Source organism: Myxine glutinosa, chromosome 4 (genome assembly GCF_964187855.1).
Source record: "Myxine glutinosa chromosome 4, kmMyxGlut1.1, whole genome shotgun sequence".
Taxonomy (NCBI): Eukaryota; Metazoa; Chordata; class Myxini; order Myxiniformes; family Myxinidae; genus Myxine; species Myxine glutinosa.
This window is the reverse complement of record NC_136264.1, coordinates 128,718,142-128,734,308: the sequence shown is the minus strand read 5'-3', so window position 1 is coordinate 128,734,308 and position 16,167 is coordinate 128,718,142. Positions and strand designations below refer to the sequence as shown.

The 16,167-nt window shown below is 41.7% G+C and overlaps 1 protein-coding gene across 2 annotated transcripts in view; it reads left to right on the top strand.

The window, feature by feature from the left end:
• LOC137418712 (organic solute transporter subunit alpha) overlaps positions 1 to 15,362 on the top strand; it is a 122,697-nt gene extending 107,335 nt beyond the window's left edge. For both annotated transcript variants that reach the window (XM_068104816.2, XM_068104815.2), the window contains 4 exons: positions 8,524 to 8,635; positions 9,019 to 9,171; positions 13,324 to 13,429; positions 13,816 to 15,362. In XM_068104816.2, the coding sequence (XP_067960917.2) occupies positions 8,524 to 8,635; positions 9,019 to 9,171; positions 13,324 to 13,429; positions 13,816 to 13,928 (484 nt within the window). In that variant the 3' untranslated portion in view covers positions 13,929 to 15,362. The remainder of the gene's footprint in view (positions 1 to 8,523; positions 8,636 to 9,018; positions 9,172 to 13,323; positions 13,430 to 13,815) is intronic.
• The last annotated feature ends 805 nt before the right edge of the window (positions 15,363 to 16,167 follow it).

The following is a 16,167-nucleotide window of genomic DNA, read 5'->3' as shown; positions in this document are numbered from 1 at the left end:
TGAGACGCATCATGACGTGGGTGTGACATTGTGCGTAATTCCATCTCTCCCTCCTTATGAGGATTGATGGTGAATTGGTGATGGCAAATTTTGAAGTAGAGGGATTGTGGCGACGAATTTGGTATAGAGGAAATATGGGGAAGACGTGACAGTAGTGACGAATTGGTAATGTGTAGATTTTGTACATATGGGGTAAGGGCAAGGGTAGGGTAGGTGACAGGGGGGTGACGTACGGTAGGGACGAGCTTTCTCACTTCGCCCTCCGTACGCATTTCACCTTGCGTTGCCTTATTGACGTGTACCCTTGTGACCTTACCCCTCGCTCAATTGTCTTTCTTTTGTCTCCCACATGACCTGTGCGCCATTGGGTGCCGAGGGGAGCGTGCGTGAGGTGGCCATTGTGCGCCCGAGATTCCCAGAACCAGCATGCATTGCGTTGATGTACCACTTTATGGACCGCTGTTCTGCGGCCAAGTACCACTTGATGGACCCCAGGTTCTGGGGCAGGGCACCTCTGTTGGAGACCGGCCATAGTGGCCAGGGAATCTTGCTTGCGGACCTCGGTAAGGTGGCACCTATGCCAAACAGGTGGACCACCCTTAGTTGGCCCCTGAGGCCCTAAATAAAAAACGAACACAAGTTGTGCTTTTTTATATTTCCAAGTAGGCCGCATGAAGCCAGAAGACGTCGGGAAGAACATCGGCCCAGCAGAGAAAGAGAAGACCACCACCAGTTGTTTTGTTGTGTTTATTAAGAACCATGGTGACTGCGCACCGAGTGGTGCTTTGTGGTGCTTTTGGTGCTTTTGGGTGCTTTGGTGGTATTGGTACTGGTGCATCGATGCAATGCGTGCTGTCTCCTCCCTCCCAACAGGAATTTCTTTTTCTTGTTCCCTAAAAAGAAACAAAAAAAACAACACAGGTCCTGGGTTGCGTTGTAAATAAGAAATAACGTCATTGTAAATAATGCTCCCCACCGTAAATGTATAGTTTGAGAATAATTCCGTAATTCGGTTAGCTGTGGGCTTGAGTCTGTTAGACAGGGTGCAATGCAATAGGGGGACATACTTATTTGTGTTTTAAGATTGTCACACTCAGGGTCAGGTTAATTGTAGAGGGAATTACACCTACGTGTCACACTAAGTTAAAGTTTAGTAGGCCCGAGGGCGGGCCTGAAGAAAGGAGGGTGCAGTGTAACGGTTTTGAGAAGTGTGTAACGAATTTGAGAAGTGTAACGGTTTTTGAGAAGTGTCACAATTTTGGAGGAAGTGTAATGAATGTGAAAACGTTACAATGTGAACGTTACAAAAGTATGGTAACACCCTGGTAATGTAAATAATGGTCGCAGCCGTCCTCCTAGTTAATTCCATGAAACTTACACGCAGGTCACGATATATCTTTTTAAATAGTGTATTTCCTTATTCTATGTAGGCTAAATATGTGTTTCCCACTAGATTGACTTTGCATTGTATCAAACAAAATAAGCATAGGCCCTTGCAATTTCCCCAAACATCTCCGCTCTCCAAAGTTCCTTTCAAAAAGGGTGGGAGTTGTTTTCAATCCCGCAGGCCGCCATTGCCCATGTGCTAATCTCGGAGAAGAAAGGCGTGTCTCCACCTCGTCATAAGAGGGGAGGAGTGAGCCAGCCCTAACAGCCAATCAGCACCGCGGTGAGCGACCCGGTAGGCGTGCCCTCGGAGCCGGCGGCTTGATTCCGCCCGAGGTGATAAAAGCGACTGTAAGGGACTGCTTTACCAGATGACTTGGGAGATGACCTGGGAGAGGAGCGAAGAGGCGGCACCAAGGGGAGCGGTGAGATGCGAAACGCTCCAAGCCAAAGAGGAGAGGTACTCGCAAAGGAAACCAGCTTTGGAGAGACGCGCTGAAAGGAGGGAGACGGCTCCACCACAAGAAGAGGAGCAGGTGTGCCGAACCAGCGCGTGACGTCTACAGCAGCGGATACGCGACGGAGGGTTTTCCCGCCAAAAACCGCGAGGAATTGAGAGCTGCTGCCTCCGACCTTGCCTCCCTCTCAAGCAATCCACCTCAAGCCCTACCTGCCTGCAATATCCCCTGTGTAAGTGTGAACGTCCTGTCCTACTCGTTGTCTTGGGATTAAGTAAAATGAATAGTGTAAGTTAACAATTCGCTGTGTGACTGCTTCTTCCATCCATTGCTTGTGAGTGTATAATAAATCTGTTCTTCCTCCGTACTCTGTCTTCTTTTTCTCTTTTCCTTCTCTTTCGGTCGCTTTAGAGGTTTCCCGATTGAATATCTGTGGGGCGATCTGGTCAACGTCGGGTGGAATCGGGTTCTAATCGGGGAGTAACTGTTCGGACGCGGTAATACACCACCGCTCGGTCATCATAACATCAAAACCGCGTCTGTAACAATATATATATATATATATATATATATATATATTATGGCAGTCCTTATTTGGGGGTAAAAAACTTTTTTTCAAAAGTTTAAGGTCTGACCCTGCCAAAAGGCTCCATTTATCACAAAAAGTGTAAAATATTTTTGAAAAATATCAATATTTAGAGGTCTCCCAAGGCCCTTGAAGTTTTACCATGTACGTGTATCGGGGAAGCTGCATAGAACAACAGTTTATCGTTCATATATTTCTTATTTTCAACTTACAGAAGCCATACTAATACCAAGTGAAAGCATTAAGTGTTGCAAATTAAATTCTGTACATTTTTAATACACTTGATTCCAGATTAACTGTATCCAAAGATATGCGTTACATGTTCAAGAATCCTCTGCACACTCATTCTCCCCCCAAAGGTGGGTATTATCTGTTTAAAACAGGACAAACTGTTTTTTTGCTTTTGCAACAGGACCCCCATCAACTTTATCCATACATCCATGGCGTCCCTTTTCCCACTGCGCCATGAGGAACTGCTTATCTTCTTCAATCGTCATCATGCTCTGGGCTTGTGTATGTGCAATGTCAAACAAGTCATCAAAACAGTCTTTGAAATTTTCCTCATTCTTTGCCTGAGTGGCTGTCTTCCTCGAAGCATGCTTCTTCAGACCCTGCCATCGGAGAAACAGGGATTCTAGCTTCTTGATCGAGTCTTGCTTGTGTCGAACTGGAATATTCGCCTTTTGCCAAAATGCGAGGATTTTCTCAATTGTTAGTGTTGCTGCCCTTCTGACAGGATGCTTGTTTTCACATTGGAGAAACAGGAAGTATCCCAGAGCTTGTCTGTTGGATGGAAGTTTAGACCTTCTGAAGTCCTTAATGTACAAATTAGAAGGTACATTTTCACGTGATTTCTAGTAGCCACTGCCATCATTTGATGTCACAAAACAATCTGTGGAAGAAAGAAGAAGTATTTGAACAAGACAAATAAGAAAGATCTGAACGAAAAACTGTTGCACTGGGTAATGTTGCACTATCTGTGTACGTCATATACTCATCAAAACTTGGTGTAGTAAATAGCATAATTCAACAAATAAAAACCCTAATACATCAAATAAATCTGTCAAACATATGTGATGTTACTTGGCATACACGAACAGTGCAACATTACTGTTGCACTGTACAGCTTCCCCCTATACATGTATTATACACGTACATGGTAAAACTTCCAAGGCCTTGGGCAACCTCTAAATATTGATATTTTTCAAAAATATTTTACACTGTTTTTGTGGCAAATGGAACCTTTGGCAGGGTCAGACGTTAAACTTTTAAAAGTAAAAAAAAAAAAGGACCACCCTAATATATATGTATATATATTATACACTACATGACCAAAAGTATGCGGACACTCCTTCTAATTAGTGGATTCGGCTGTTTCAATCACACCCATTGCTGACAGGTATATATAATCAAAGCACACAGCCATGCAATCTCCATAGACAAACATTGGCAGTAGAATTGGCCATACAGAAGGGCTCAGTGACTTTCAACGTGGCACCGTCATAGGATGCCACCTTTCCAACAAGTCAGTTCGTCAAATTTCTGCCCTGCTGGAGCTGCCCCGGTCAACTGTAAGTGATGTTATTGTGAAGTGGAAACATCTAGGACCAACAACACCTCAGCCGCGAAATGGTAGGCCACACAAGCTCACAGAACGAGCCCGCCGAGTGCTGAAACACGTAGTGAGTAAAAATAGTCTGTCCTCGGTTGCAACACTCACTACAGAGTTCCAAACTGCCTCTGGAAGCAACGTCAGCACAACAACTGTTCGTCGGGAGCTTCATGAAATGGGTTTACATGGCCGAGCGGCCGCACACAAGCCTAAGATCACCATGCTCAATGCTCGGCATTGGCTGGAGTGGTGTAAAGCTCGCCACCATTGGACTCTGGAGCAGTGGAAACGCGTTCTCTGGAGTGATGAATCACACTTCACCACCTGGCAGTGCGACGGACTAATCTGAGTTTGACGGATGCCAGGAGAACGCAACCTACCTGAATGCATAGTGTCAACTGTAAAGTTTGGTGGAGGAAGAATAATGGTCTGGGGCTGGTTTTCATGGTTCTGGCTAGGCCCCTTAGTTCCAGTGAAGGCAAATCTTAATGCTACAGCATACAATGACATTCTAGATGATTGTGTGCTTCAAACTTTGTAGCAGCAGTTTGGGGAAGGCCTTCCTGTTTCAGCATGCCAATGCCCCCGTGCACAAAATGAGGTCCATACCGGAATGGTTTGTCGAGATCGGTGTGGAAGAACTTGACAGGCCTGCATAGAGCCCTGACCTCAACCCCATCGAACACCTTTGGGATGAATTGGAACGCCGACTGCGAGCCAGGTGAAATCGCCCAACATCAGTGCCCGACCTCACTAATGCTCTTGTGGCTGAATGGAAGCAAATCCGCTCAGCAATGTTCTAACATCTAGTGGAAGGCCTTCACAGAAGAGTGGAGGCTGTTATAGCAGCAGGAGGGGGGCGGGGGGGGGGACCAACTCCATATTAATGCACATGATTTTGGAATGAGATGTGTGATGTTCGGGCGTTCACATACTTTTTGTCATGTAGTGTATATTGTATATATATATTTTATATATATATATATATATATATATATATATATATATATATATATATATATATATAATATATATATATATATATACACAGACTTGGCATTTAATATGGAATATTTTTTTTGTGGGGGTGAACTTACTTTTCAAGATGTCTTAGAACCAAAAGTTCATTGGAATTATGTTGAAATTATTCTAGATTTTGTTAATGTGACTTTTAAAAGAAACAAAAACCACATTTTGACATTTCGAAAGAAATAAATTGATCCTTGAAAGTGATGTAAACTGATATCGAACTCAATTCACGGACAGTACTGTGTTAAACTTCTGTACGTTTTCCAAAAGTATCTCTTTATTTTGCACATTAGCCAAAAATTTTTTTAACAAAAACAAAAGTAAAATTATGACTGGGATTACGGACAGTAAAATTACAGTTCAGTACTTCGTGTAACCCCCACAAGCATTCAGGAGAGCACGTACACGTTGAGGCATGCTGTTCACGAGATTTGCCAAGGTTTGGACAGGAATCGCTTGCGATGCAGTGACAATAGCCTGCTGCAATTCACGCACAGAGGTCGGCTGCTGGTCCAAGTGGTCGATTTGACACGTTAATTCTGCCCACAAGTTCTCTATCGGATTCATATCCGGGGACATGGCAGGCCACTCCATATGCTCTACACCACGGTCAGCAAGAAAGTGTTGGATCATGCGAGCACGATGAGGTCGTGCATTGTCATCTTGGAAGACAAAGTTTCCTCGAAAGGCTGCACGAGCAAATGGAAGCAATGTTTCTTCCAGAATGGCCCTGTACTTGAACTGGTTGAGGTTTCCATTCAGAACAACTAGGTCAGTTTTGCCACCTGCATGAAAAGCAGCCCAAACGTTCACCCCACCACCTCCAGCTTGGACTCTTGGCACTATACAATCTTTGTTGTAGGCTTCATGCACTTGTCTGCGCACTCGGACGTGGCCATCTTGACGATAGACCAGAAATCTAGACTCGTCACTGAAGATCACGTGATTCCAGTGTGCTGGCTGCCATTGACGGTGCTCTCTGGCCCACTGCAATCGGCGCTGGCGGTGTTGTCTGGTCAGGCGTGGCTTTCTCAGGGGACGCCTGGCACAAAAGCCTGCTTGAACCAGTCGTTGGTTGACTAGCCTTCTGGATACAGGCACATTTGTTAGTTGCTGCCACTCAGCCCTAAGCCGATTAGCTGACTTGGTACGGCCATTGCGGACTAACCGTTGCAGCTGGTGATCATCCCTCCATGTGGTTCTGTGGGGACGTCCTGGCCTAGGTATTGGAGTAGGGACACCCCTCTGAGCATTTCGTTTCAGGATCTTTGACACCTGACCTTGAGTGACGCCATACTGCCGAGCAATAGCACGCTGTTTCATGCCGTAATTTCGTAAAGCCACCACTCCATGACAAACAGCATTGTCGAGTTGACGGACCATCTCCAGTGGAAGCGGCAATAACTTTTGGAGACGTGCAGCAGTTGTTTTCCACTAATACAGAGCGCAACAACCCTTGTATACCCGACTGTGAAGCCAATCATCAAATGCACCTGTCCGTACATTTTGCCACGCCACCTGTGATATAATCCTGTTGTTGACTTCTTGCTGCGACAGACAATCAGTGGCATGGTTCTTTTAACAAATAAATCACCAAAGTGTAAAAGAAACTCACCAGATTGATATACTGGGTTAAGAAAGTAAACCCAGGTCAAGAAAAAAAAAAAATTCCATATTAAATGCCAAGTCTGTATATACTAGCCACAAAAAGAAAGTGTGCACACAAAAAATGAAATTATATATTAGAAACACCTGTGTATACAAATACAGACTTAAACACGGCAATTAGTGAAGTGAATTCAACAGGTATGCACGCGGCACGTTTCGTGACGTCAATGGTTTCGGTATGGGCACGTGCAACACGTTTTTGCATGTGCATCGTGATAAACTGCATAGAGCACATGAATGTCACAAACTGCTTTGACTTTGGTAAGGTTAATTGTTTGATTTTCAATCGTTCAAAAATTTAAGTGGCTCATGAAACGCCACGACTCACAACTGCACAGCGTCATGAGGCCATTGGGATGATCCGTGGGGGAATGTCTCACCGTCAAGTGGTTGTGCATTTCCATTGTCACCGAAACACCATTTCTGCATTGGTGAGACGTTACCAGAACACTAATGACGTTGCCTACGTTCAGGACGTCCACGTGTGACGACGCCAAGACAGGACAGATGGATGCGGATGACTCATCTCCGCAACAGGTTTCAGACTGCAGTGACCACTGCCCAGACCATTCCAGGTCGATCTGCGTTATCGATGCTCACGGTGGGCATACCCGTTATTGACTTTGTGTCACTGTCGCTTGACCCCTGCTCCGAACTTGGACTCGTTATGTCATTGTGATGGACATTACAAATGCAGTTCTGCCATCTTGTTATGGTCTCATAATCCACCTATTAAAGTTCACATGGAAATGTTACATAGTTGTTATATTTTCCAATTCAGACAGAGTTTTAACAATGCACAGTTTCTTTTTGTGGCCAGTATATATGTATATATATATATATATATATATATATATATATATATATATATATATATATATATATATATATATATATGTATGTATGTGTATATATATATATATATATGTATGTGTATATATATATATATATATGTATGTATGTATGTGTATATATATATATATATGTATGTATGTATGTGTATATATATATATATATGTATGTATGTATGTGTATATATATATATATATGTATGTATGTATGTGTATATATATATATATATGTATGTATGTATGTGTATATATATATATATATGTATGTATGTATGTGTATATATATATATATATATGTATGTATGTATGTGTATATATATATATATGTATGTATGTATGTGTATATATATATATATATGTATGTATGTATGTGTATATATATATATATATATATATATATATATGTATGTATGTGTATATATATATATATATATGTATGTATGTGTATATATATATATACGTATATGTATGTATGTATGTGTATATATATATATATGTATGTATGTATGTGTATATATATATATATATATGTATGTATGTATGTGTATATATATATATATATATATGTATGTATGTATGTGTATATATATATATATATATATATATATGTATGTATGTATGTGTATATATATATATGTATGTATGTATGTGTATATATATATATATGTATGTATGTATGTATGTATGTATGTATGTTCAAAACACACCTGGTCACAAGGTCACACATATTGGTTTTATTAGAGCTTGGTATTTTGATATGCAATGTTTTGGTATTGTACAACTGGGAGAGTTTGGATTTTAGGGTGTGTTTGGATTTTAGGGTGTGTTTGGATTTTAGGGTGTGTTTGGATTTTTTCGTTCTGTGCTTTGGTTTATTTGTGACGGATAAATTCCAGATAATACTCTCGTTTCCACTTCCTTCTCTCCATTTAGCCGTTGGCTGACAGCTCTGCGCTGCGGGACGCTACAAACAGCTATTTTACGGCCACTGCTCGTGCTCTTTTCCCTCCTCGTCTGGGCCGAGGGAATGGCGTCAGGCAACTGGGTGTGTCGACTGCACCAATATTACAAGTTTCCTGCATGCTGTGCACTTGAAAAGTTTTGCAATTTTCTTTCTTTTCTGGTTATTTTTGTCCAAACTTTTGCTCTCAAAATGACATTCTAGTTTTCTATCATGTATTTGAAAGTTGCTGCACATTGGCTGTAGTGCATTCGACGAGAGCATTTGTTTTACTTTCCTATTGATTTGTTTATATATGACGAGCCTTGACCACTGAGATACAACTTCAGGTCTTCTACATTTGCTTTTAAAGCTCTGAGGCATGACATTACGACTTAGATTACAGTAAATATACCAACAGTGTCGTTGATCTTAATGTTTATTATGGATTGTAAACTCTGAATATCATGGCATGTGATTATTTGCAGGAAAACGCAAACTCTATGCTAGAATCAGTGCTGGGCTACGTACTGGGTGCTTCCACACTGCTTGCCATTTGGGTGCTAAGCATGGCCTTCTTCATTGTCAGGAATTTCACCTTACCTCGTCCACATCTCACAGCTCGCTTTGCCCTCAACCAGGTGTGCTGGGTCAGAAGGTTTGGGTGGGCAAGTGTTGGCACGTATCAAAGATAGTGTATTGTTTATACTTATTTGTCTCATAGCCATGTGGATCTGGATAGTATAATGACAAATATTATCCTCATTAACAACTTTCTGGTTTTGATTGTAAAACCACTGTATGAATAACAACATACTATAACTAGGAGGGACCCACGGAAGTTCCTGTGTTATGTAAAATGTGGCTTCATGTCCTCAACGGCCCCCATCCCATCCCCCACCACTCACATGAAGTCCTCAACTCCCACCACCCAACCCTAAGTCACAAAGTCCTCCACCCACTACTCCAAGTCCTCAACCCCTACCAGCCAACTCCAAGTCCTTAAACCCCCCAATCCCAAATCTTTACGCCCTTCCCTGCCCCCCTTCAAATGCCCATTTCTCAATCCTGAACCCCCTCTCACCCCACATGTCCTCAGCCTCCCCCCTCCACCCCAAGTCCTCAACCCCCGTCTAACTCACCACAAGTCCTCAACCCTCTCCCATCCAACCCCAAGTCCTCAACCACCTTCCCAACCCCAACTCCTCAACCTCCCTCTCCCAACTCTCTCCTCCCACTCCCAGCTCTGTCTCACTCTACTGCATTCTTACCATTCTTAACAACAATCCCGGTCTTGTTCGTTAAGAACAATGTCAAAAGTAAATAATGACGGAACATTAAATTCACAATCTCGTGAGATTCCATCATCTGTGATTCTTCAGTAAAAATAGTGGATAATTAAGCTAAATGATTAAAAAAAAATAAGGCCATTGTTAATGGAAATAAAATATACAACTGGAACTCCTAGGACAAAGACCTATATAATGATATAGGATTTATGGTCCCTGGTCAAGAAAAAATTGTCAGAAAGACAGACAGACAAACAAACAGAATAAGGCTATTATTCATCTTACTGTAATTCACAAAATGTCCATCCGTCTGTCCGTCTGTCCGTACGTTTGAAGGTACGGCAAAAACGGCTGAGCCGATGGCAACGATATTACGGGTGGGTAATCCTGGGATCTCCTGGAGTAAAATAGGCTATTTTGTTTTTCCAATTTCAGCTTTAGACTCCAGCATTTTCAGGTTTGGACTCCCGCATAACGTTATTTTCCCGGGTGCCGCACAAACGACTGCACCAATCACTGCACAGCTGCGCTGCACAGTTGCACCGATCGGCTGCACCGATCGGACTTGGTGACCTCGGACAAAGACCTTTTATAAGGACATGGGTTGAATCCCTGCTTGAGAGAATGCCAACCCCCTCCCCGCCATCACGGCCGTCTCTCCAACTCACAATCTCACGAGATATGCGGAAAGGACAACCCAAAACCAATATAAACATCATTAAACATCATTCGTATATAAACATCATTAAAAGTAAATAATTACCTCAGCCAAAGTTCAAACGACATTTAATCTCTACATGAGAGAATTCCACATAGCTATTTGGGCGGTGAATACGCTAACAGATCGCTGTCTCCATCGATCTTGCCAAGGCTGTAACAGCTATCAGCTCAAAATCCTTTTAACTGTTGACTTGGTAGTTTTTACAATGAAGGAAACATTAACAATGTTGTTAAAAGCTTATTTTGTGATTAGGGTCATGTTGTTTGGAATGAAAAAAGAGATATCGAGTTCAAGTGAATGACGACATGCCGTGATGGTTTATACCTTCTAAACGTGAACTTCGTGGATCGCTATATGCAGATTCGCCACGGACCCACGATCGATGTTTCAATGCGTGAACGTACCCGTTTGTTTGCGAACGGGTACGTTTTTCATGGAAGTCCTTCACGAACTTGCTGGCCATGTCTGACGTGCGACTGAAGGTGCCACAGGAATGTGGAATTTTTGGTTTCATGTTTTAGCATTCGCCGTATCTGCACTGCCTGTTTCCTTATAGCCTCCCACCCGTGCATAGCACGGGTATCTCACTAGTGTAGATAATTACAATTATTATTAATTATATTGGTGAAATTTGGACCTGGCTTCATATATCTATATGTACAAGAGCGATTTTGTATTTTGTTTGTTTCTTATACATTTCCAACACCCCGGGTCAATTTCCCCAACATTTTCTGCACCACCTTGTTTTCAAACAAGGTCAACGTCACACTAACACTTTCAATTATTACTCAAATTGATATAAAAGCATGAAATATTGTCACTGGGCGATCAAGAGTCCTATGTCAGGTGCCCCCCTTCGTGGCGAGATTGATTATAGCTTGGACTGTGAGTCCATGCTCTGTCAGGGAATCAAACCTATTGCATCTAAGTATTTATTTTCTGTGTGCAGAGTGTCCCAAAGTAATTAAGATGGTACGAGCTCTGCCAGGCGGGCAGCGGTTCATAAGTGATGTTCGGCGAGGTAGTTTGGAATGTGTGATCAATCGGTGGGAGGGGAGAGGGGTTGAGGTGGTGGAGATGATACAGAGGAGGGTAGGATTGTTATGTGTGCAGGAGATCAGATTGAAAGGAGACAGGGCGAGGATGTCGGCAGGAGGGTACAAGCTGTTGCATGTGGGTGTGGAAGAAAGGAGTAATGGCGTAGAAATAACAGTATCGGAAGAGATCAGCAAGCAGGTGGTCAGAGTGGAAATGTGAAAGGGACGGATAGTTATGGCATGGGTGGTGATCCAGAGGCAAATGGTGTGTGTTATCTCGATATATGGGCCACAAACGGGAAGCTCTTGGATGGAGAATCTGGAATTCAGGGATGCACTGGAGAGAATGATGGGAATGGTTGAGATGGAGGTGTTGCTGTGCATTGCTGGGGACTTTAACGCACATGTCGGAGGAAGGAAGCCGGGTAAAGAGGAATGCGTTGGTAAATTTGATTGGGGAATGAGGAATAGAGAGTGTGAAGAGCTTCATGTTCTTTATTGACTTAGTGTGAAATGAGAATCTAATCTCAAATTTCAAAAGGTGAGAATAATTAGATGTGATATTCATCTCTGATAATTCTCCCCTGGTTTCAAATCTCGACCCAGTTATAAACTGTTCTCCTGGTGTTTCGCAGGCAAGTGAGGCATCAACGTGTGTGCTATCCCTCCGTTGGACGTTAAACTGGGCAACCTGTCTGCCAGCATTAGTTGGTTGACGTTAAAGATCCCACACTGTCTTTCACGAAGAGTAGGCGAGCTATCGCAGGCACCCTGAACAAATTCCAATTTCCTGCTCGAAGCTTTAGGGGGCACTGCATCAGCGACACCGCAGTGCCCCTGCAACAACTGATGCTAACCTGCAGCTATTGGCTGCATACTAACGACGATGACAATTTGACCCAATCGTTCTCCAACTTTTACACTTTAAATCCTTGCACGAAATATGCCGCAACAAGCAGCAAATGCAACTTTGTTCATTTTTCAGTATTGACTGTGCAAGCACTCTTCTCTTTGTGGTTCCTGATGGTGGGTTGTGAAACGCGAACATGCTTTTGTAAATTGTGATCATAAAATTGAATCGTTGTGTTGTAAAATAACAAATAAAAAAAAATAGCATTTGACAATTTAGTATTATTTTGACGATAACATTGAACACATTCTATCATTATTTATTAATACACTTGTAGCTCAATTTTACTCTGGTTTCTTGCTTTCCGTAGTTCATATGCAGAGACGGTTCACAAGAATTCCGACAATTGTGCAAACTTTCCACAATGGTCAACATTCATTGAGTTCATTATTTGCTTATCCAACAAGGAGAACAAAAATGAGAATTCTTTTTGGCACTTTTCATCATTCTTAGTTCTTCAGGATTTCTTTTGTAGACAAGCATTTATATATATTTAAAAAAACATTTCACGTGCATTGTGAGACTGTTTCTGATTCTATGTTTTAAAATGCAAATGCAATTTAATACTGTACACCTAATACTGCAGGCAAGAGCACAAAATGTTGGGTGTGAGGGATCTCTGGGTTGCTCCTGTGAGATTGATCAGCTATCTCCATGCCGCTGGTCTGTTCAACCAGAACTGACTGGGGCAACACAACAACAACAACAACCCAAATATATGTATTTGAGGGATGTAATATTGTAAGGTTTGTTATTTCAAAACGTATTAATTGCATTGTTTTGTTTTTCTATCCGAACATCTCATCAGTTTTTCTTTTTGTCTTCACTCCCACCAGGTATTAGTGCTGTTCGTTACCCTGCAATCCAATGTGCTGAGAAAGCTTAGCTCAGCTGGAATCATACCATGCATTCCTCCTTTCTCCCGACATGCGCAGGCAACCAGTAAGGGAGTTCTTCACGTGACTTTAAAATAAACTGTAATGCGAGGGGTTGGAGCTCAAGGGTCTTCACAATGTGGTAACAATTAATCACTTGAAGAAGAATGATGAAAATGATGAAAATGAGAGATCTGTGGATTAATTTTAACTTATGAATCCATGCAGTCAGGACACCATTCACAAAGGGAAGATAGAGGAAAGGAAATTAAGTTTAAAAAAAGAATTGTGAGGACAAGAGAGACGTCTTCTGTGGCTTTGCTGGTATTTATGATGTTTTTGTTTTAAAGATGGACTCCAAAGGTCACGTGATGTATCATTGTCTGCGGTTATATTTGAAACATCCATCGAAATACTCCATCTGACCTCGATACGACTTGATTTCCATTGCAGGCATGGACCATCAACTGCTCATTATTGAGATGTTTGTGGTGACTTTGACGTCTCATCGGCTCTATCGTCATCCCGTCAAACAGACTGAGGCCGCATTGAAGATTCGAGCATAGTGTGCATTTTGCTACACTGACTGCTTTTTTGAGGTTACAGTAAAAACAATTTTCCAACACCATTTGAAGATATGCACCCCAAAACTTTAATTGTACCTCCTCCATGCTTAATCTTTGGCTTCAACCAAGGCTCTTTATGAGCTTCAGGTTTTCATCGTCTCATGTTGTCTTCAATTCGATCAAATAACTGAAATTTGACTCGTCTGTCCAGAGAGCCTTTGATCATTGTTCCATTGTCTAATTTCTGTTATTTTGCATATTTTAGCCTTTTAGTCTTCCTCCCCTTTCTAAACAGATATTTTGTAATACAACGCATGCTTTAAGTCCTGATTTAAAAAGTGACCTTTGTACTGTTGATGGATGGACAATGACACCTGAACCTTCTGCCAGTTCTCTTGTCAATTCAACGCTTGTCTTCTTTATATTCTTCAAGGATATTTTTTTCAAGGATTTCTCATCCTTGTGAGTTTTTTGGGTCTTACATACCTGGGTTTGTTAATTACAGATTATGTTTCTTGTTGATTGCTTCGGGTACCACATCTTGAAAACTGAGTGTTGCGAGCTACTTCACTCAATGTTTTTCCTTCTTTATGCAGAAAAACAATTCAATGGCCTTCTTCCACTGCAATCTTGGCCATTTTGTTTTAAGCTAACCGATAATCTTGAAAGATCAGTATTCTGCAGTAATAAAAGTGCTTTATTGATGCGTTCAGAGGAAGAGCCGCTGATAGATGCTAATGACTTGAGGAACACCTAACAAATTTGATTTGATTGGGAAATGTGATGGATTAGCTACCACAACACTTCATATTAGCTGCTCATAATAAAATTTACTTTGAGTTGTTGTGATCACAAGTTGTCTATGGCGAACGTAGCGAGGCATCCTCCAGAAGGCCTGCGACCTGGGTCCGCCCAGGTCCCTGTACCCCGGCTCTGGGATCCTCAATGCTTTCTGAATCATTTACTCCATTCATGGCTAAATAAACGTCTGGTCAGATATGAGGGATCTCTGGGTCGCTCCTGTGAGATTGATCAGCTATCTCCATGCCGCTGGTCTGTTCAACCAGAACTGACTGGGGCAACACAACAACAACAACAACCCAAATATATGTATTTGAGGGATGTAATATTGTAAGGCTTGTTATTTCAAAACGTATTAATTGCATTGTTTTGTCTTTCTATCCAAACATCTCATCAGTTTTTCTTTTTGTCTTCAAACACTGCATTTGAAACCTGCACATTTTGAACATTTTACTTGTTTTGTTTTTCCCCCCTCAAAATTTCACCTAAATCATGTTGACCTGGCTTGTGATCAATATCAGAAATCTGAACAGACTTGTTTTCATGGCTTTTGATAACATTTTATTGACACCTGCTCTCCGAATAGCTTCCCATGTACTACACCATGATGTGCGATTAAAACGTGCGTAATGACCTGTTCAACTTGATGTTTTTTCAACTCTCAGTCCAAGTGGTTTAGTGACTTTAAAATATCTGGAAAACTTAAGAAAAGTAAGTCCTTAAACAAATACAAACTGCTACTGATTCATGATAATTTCTTACAATCCAACCAAACAATATGTCACATAGCTATTTCACTTGAACATATGACAGTCCATCTGACCAGACATGAAGAAGATGGATAAATCTGTCAGTTCATAGTCTAGTGATCTACAATGTACATGTAACACAACTCTGATTGGTTTTACATATTTTCCTGAAACACTGCATTTGAAAATGGAAAGTTTCTCATTTTATAATATGCTGCCAACTAATAATTTTCATAATTTTGTAAACACAAAAATAATTGTTTTGTTACCTTTGAGGGCAGGCTCATAGGTTCCCTTAGGTCCAAGAGGTACACAGACTCACCTCTAAGCCTTCTAATCTAGGCTTGAGTCTCAGCCCAGCTGTAAACGGTCTTACCGGTGTTTCACAGGCATGGTGATTCATTAATGTGTTCCGTCCCTAGGATGGACATTAAATTGGGCGTCTCGTCTGACAGAATTAGTTGGTGGACGTTAAAGATCCCACGGTGTCCTTCACAAAGAGTACGCGAGTCGTTGCCAACACCACGGCCAAATTCGAAATTGCTGCTCTAACCAGCAGAGGGCATTGCATCAGCGGCAAAGTCGTGCCCCCAGCCAATGATGCTGCCCAACAGCCTTGTGTTGCAAATAAAGGTAGAAGATCTTCGAGGGTGAAATGCAGACAGAAATCCATATAAACATTCAGTACT